At 53.4% G+C, this 4,833-nt stretch overlaps 1 protein-coding gene across 1 annotated transcript in view; it reads right to left on the bottom strand.

The window, feature by feature from the left end:
- Window positions 1-1,542: 1,542 nt before the first annotated feature.
- Window positions 1,543-4,833, bottom strand: part of LOC102774283 (gap junction alpha-5 protein) — a 6,877-nt gene continuing 3,586 nt past the window's right edge. The window contains 2 exon segments of the mRNA XM_006764164.2: window positions 1,543-3,815; window positions 3,866-4,548. Of these exon segments, the coding sequence (XP_006764227.1) occupies window positions 3,416-3,815; window positions 3,866-4,527 (1,062 nt within the window). The 5' untranslated portion in view covers window positions 4,528-4,548 and the 3' untranslated portion in view covers window positions 1,543-3,415.

The raw sequence follows: 4,833 nt of genomic DNA, 5'->3' as shown, positions 1-4,833 counted from the left end.
TCTCCACATGCAAGAAAGCAGCTCTTCGAGACCCCTGCAAGGTGCCTAGTGCCTTCATTCTTTTGTTTTTCCTCTGCTCTCAAGATTTGCTTTTAGGAAGAAATCTGAAACTCAGTCCTAGTATGATTCTTTATAGAAGTGTTATTAACAGTTTAACCACCTCAACACTTTCGCCGAAGGAATAAAAAAACACCAGTGTAGGCATTCTGGTCTTATCTGGCACTGGAGGAGGGAAATGAAGGAAAGGAGCCTACAACTGAGTGTGTTCACTATATTATTATCCAGCTTACCATCTTCATTGGTGAACTGTTGGGGAGGGAGGGAAGGAAAGAGGAAATGAGAGTAGATACATGAGGTTGAAATCTTGCTATAAAACAAGTCCCTTGGCATTTGCAGAGTGGGTGTAATATAAACTGTTAAGTGTTAACAGCTATGTTTATAAAACCATGAGATGCACTTCTTTTTTTTCTGGGAGATAAAAAAGGATCCAGATGCTTTTTCCAGTTGGACTACGCAGCACCTCTGGGCTGGCGCCTGGCCCTTGGACAGAGGCCACGGCACCCGAGCCCCTCAACAAGGTGTCACAAGGTGTGCTCTCTGCTCTCTCTGCAGCCCTTTTCAAAACAGCTTCCTTCCCGGATAAACAAGACTGACTGACGGTTCAGGCAGCACTTCTATGCGTTTTGCCAGCCTCTGTTTCTTCCTCTGGGAAATGGCACCCATGTGTCGGTGAAGGGCAGGGTGGTTCCTTGACCCTTTCAGAGCAACAGTCTTTTCTCCTCCTTCATAAAGATAAGACCTCAATCAGAAAGGCCATGAGAAGCTGCCCCGCTACCGAGAATCTTAACCCTCAGTTTCCATGTCAGTAAAAGGGGTTACCAAGGCCTATCTCACAGTCACCCGTGAGGTTTTCACTTCTCTAAAGCCTTAGCTACTCTTGAAGGCCCGGGGAAGGTCTCTCCCCATCTATGTAGTTTTTCCATCTGTATCATTTTTTGGAGCCTTGTGGTTCTTAGATTAACAATAAATGAATTCGCATGTAATTCAATTCTAATTGATTCCTTTATGGGGGTTCATTTGACCACCTTAGGCAGATTGTGGGGTCCACAAAGGGAAGTCTTGGAATCATCTCTTAACATAGCAGATTTTCAAATACGATATACTCAACATAATAACAAAAATACTAAAGGTAATAACAGCAACAATGCCAACAATTACCATCTAATGACAGACCGTTATTTCCCAGGCACTCTGCTGAATTCTTTATGACGTTTCTCACTGAACAACCCTGTGAGGTAGATATGACTGGGTTCAGTTTACAGGTGGGGGAACCAAGGCTCAGAGATCAAGTAGCTGGACTCCAGCTGTAAGTCAGCAGCTGGGACTTCCACCCTTGCATGTCCGACTCTAAAGCTCGTTGCTCTACTGACTGGCTGATGAGTGGGGCCCATCTGCTCCCCTCCCCCACCAAGACTACCATCCTTCTCCTGTAGTCACAGCATGGAAGAGACACAAGGAGAGAAACATAGAGCCAGACTTTATTAAGACAAACTACACATAATATTTTCTTTTTCCTTCCGGAAAGGCCCATCATCAAAAACTGGTCTCACGGCGTTTCTAATTCAAGAACACTCATTTCACAAAACAAAGATCTCAGAGATGGAAGGAGAGGGAGTCTTTAGTGCTTTGTTTTGCAGAGTCTTAAGGCCAGCGCCAGACAACAGATAAGAGGGTGTCCCAGTCAGTTCCCTCTACCATCAGCCTTCTTTCCACCCACCAGTCACCTCCAAATGCCAGCAGAGGGGCCAGGAGATGGGCATGTGGGCTAGAGGCTCAGCTTCCCTCTGAGCCCACACCCTCCTCTGTCCCACCTCTTACGCCCATCCCTTTGGGCTGACAATCCTGAAAACAGTGAGGCTCAGCCCCTCTGTGAGGCATCAGAGGGGCAGGCAGAAAGACACAAGGTTCTCCAAGGTTTCCTTTCCTTATTTCAGACCTCCTTTTCCCTTCCCCCACCCCATCAGCAGGCGCGTGTGTGTGCGCGTGCCACCACCCCCCCGACTCCCTCCCACACACAGGCATTTTTAAAAGTAACCATTTCCCTATACATCTCAGAATCCAATTCTGAGCATCCTTTACGTTCATCCAAAATGACAACCCATTATGCATGGGCTGAATGGAGAGTCCAGCCCAGTCCCTGGGCAAAGCGGGCTTTTCTGAAGTCCCCTCCCGGCAGCTTCATTAGGAGCACCAGGGGGCCACAGGGATCTCTGTGCTCCTACAGGAGAACCCTGCCAGGAGAGCTGGTGTTTCCCCTACATGTCTATGCCCTCGGGGAGAAGGAGCTGGGGGCTTCCATCGCTGTCATCACACCTCTTCTCGGCACTCTAATTGGCAGTCAGCGAGGGAAATAAATAGGAAGAAAAAATCATTTTCCAGTATTTTCTCTCCTCTTTTAATTTTCATCTTCACAGCAGACTTGCTTTTTTCCCCCAAGGGGACTCTGAGAAGCACAATGTTCTATTTGTTTTAATAAGACCTGGGGAAATTCCACTGGCCTCCGTGGCTGGCAATCTGGTCAGGATCTGAGAGAGGACGATGGCTCCTTGGGTCTCCTGGCTGGTAAGGCCTGTCGGGGAGCACTGGGTGAACAGCCACGGGAGGCCAGGAAGGCATGGTGTCTGTCATCGGGCTGAACTGTGAAGAGCTACAGGGCAGGTGGTGGCAGGAATTCCAGGGAGTCTGCGCACAGTGGCTCCCAAGGGAAACGCACGGCCCCTGGCCTGCGTGCACCCCTGGCCTGCGTGCGCCCACCCCCTGGCAGAGTAAAGGCGGGACCTTTGCCAGGCGTGCATACCAAGGCACTTGTAAAGTCGAGGCTGCTGGTCAAGCTCCAAGGACCTCTTTTTAGGTAAGACTGGGTAGAGGCAGCGGCAGCCAAGGGCGGTCCAAGGCAACCTCGCTGCCGGCAAGACTTGGCCCGTGGACACCACAGGTTCCAGAGCACACCTCATGCAAGTTCCTTGGCTCATGCTCTTCACTGCTAGGAGCTCTGGGGTCTTCCTTGCAGGAGGAAGGGTACTCAGTTCACAGGCGCCATAGAGACTCAGAGAACCCTCTGGCACGTGGCTGGTGTGGAGAGAATCATCCTCTCTCGCTGGCTACCCCTCCCAGGTCAGATTTTGCCTCGGTCCCTTCCCTTGCTCTCCCCTGTTGAGCGAGTAACCTGAGTCTTCACTGAGTGCACTGGGTGGAGGGTGGGGGAGAGACAGAGGCCTGGCTAGATCTCTGACAGCACCGGCCCCAAAGGAGCAGAGCGGTGCTGAGAACAAGACAGGTGGGGTCGGCAGGAACCCCTCTTCCTTCTCTGAGCCTCCTTGGTCCCCACTTGGTCCTAGTCCCCCCCACCGGAGGGTCACACCGAGAGGTCATCGGACCTGGCCTTGCTGCTGGCCTTGCTCAGTCGGCGCTTGTCCCTCTGGTAGCCCTGGGGGAGGCCGTGCCCTGGGGAGACGCCATTGGGCGCCTCCGGCTTCTGGGCATAGCGGATGTGAATGAAACCCTCCCCGGGCATCTGCTCCTGGCCACGCACCTGCTCGGTGGCCAGGTTGTCCGTGTTTTGCTGGGAGGCCATCCTGTTGCTGAAGGGGTTGAAGAACTTGCCCCCAGGACCGTTCTCCAGGCACTGGCTGAAGTCGGGGGGCGGCGTGCAGCCCGGAGCGTAGCGGGCTTAAAATGAAAAACCTCTTACTAGGAAGCTCTGAGATATCTGGGTTCTCAAACAACTGAACCAGAAACTATCTAGATGGTATTTCCTGTTATACACCTGACGACATTAAAATTACTACGCCGCATTTTCCCACACCAAGAAAATGAGCCGGCCACCGCCAGCATGAAGACGATGAAGACGTTCTTCTCCGTGGGCCGCGACACGTAGCAGTTGACGGGGTGGGGGCAGGGGCTGCGGCGGCAGACGTGCAGCGTGTCCAGGAAGATGCCGTAGAGCAGGTACTGGCCCACGATGAAGGCCACCTCCATGGTGGTGCGGATCAGGATGCTGCACACGTAGGTGTTGAGCAGGGTGCCCCGGAGGACGATCTTGCCGTTGGCTTCCTCCCAGCAGGACAGCTCCGTCTTCTCGGCCGCCGGGAAGCCGTAGGAGCCGGCGCCCTGGCCCTCCCCGGCCCCGTGGGCGGCCTCGCGCAGCCGGCGCTTCTCCTGCATGCGCACCGTGTGCATGGCGTGGCCCATGTACACCAGCGACGGCGTGGACACGAAGATGATCTGCAGCACCCAGTAGCGGATGTGCGAGATGGGGAAGGCCTGGTCGTAGCAGACGTTCTCGCAGCCCGGCTGCATGGTGTCACACTGGAAGTCCGCCTGCTCGTCGCCCCAGGAGGACTCGGCGGCCGTGCCCAGCACCAGCATGCGGAAGATGAAGAGCACCGTGAGCCAGACCTTGCCGATCACCGTGGAGTGCTTGTGCACCTCCTCCAGGAACTCTCCCAGGAAGCTCCAGTCGCCCATCGCGGCTCAGCAGGCAGACACCTGCAAATAGGGGGAGAAAGGGAGTGGGGTGCTGCTGCCAAGGCCTGGGAGCTCCAGTCCTGCCCTGGGATGCCAGATTCACACCGGTGTGTGCTCTAAGAAAGTGCAACTAATACATCAGATTCAGCTAAAGAGCTCTCTTCTCCCGCAGATCCCCAAGCAAAAATACACAGAGAGAGATTAGAAGTGATTATATTAGCAAGCCTAGAGCATGGTTCCCACACTTTAATGGATCTAGAAATGAACTGAGATGTGTCTTACAATGTTCTTACCCCCAGAGATTCC

The sequence above is a fragment of the Myotis davidii genome, unplaced genomic scaffold, assembly GCF_000327345.1.
Source record: "Myotis davidii unplaced genomic scaffold, ASM32734v1 scaffold401, whole genome shotgun sequence".
In the NCBI taxonomy this organism is placed as follows: domain Eukaryota; kingdom Metazoa; phylum Chordata; class Mammalia; order Chiroptera; family Vespertilionidae; genus Myotis; species Myotis davidii.
Note: the sequence above shows the minus strand (reverse complement) of the source record. Positions and strands in the feature narration are given on the sequence as shown.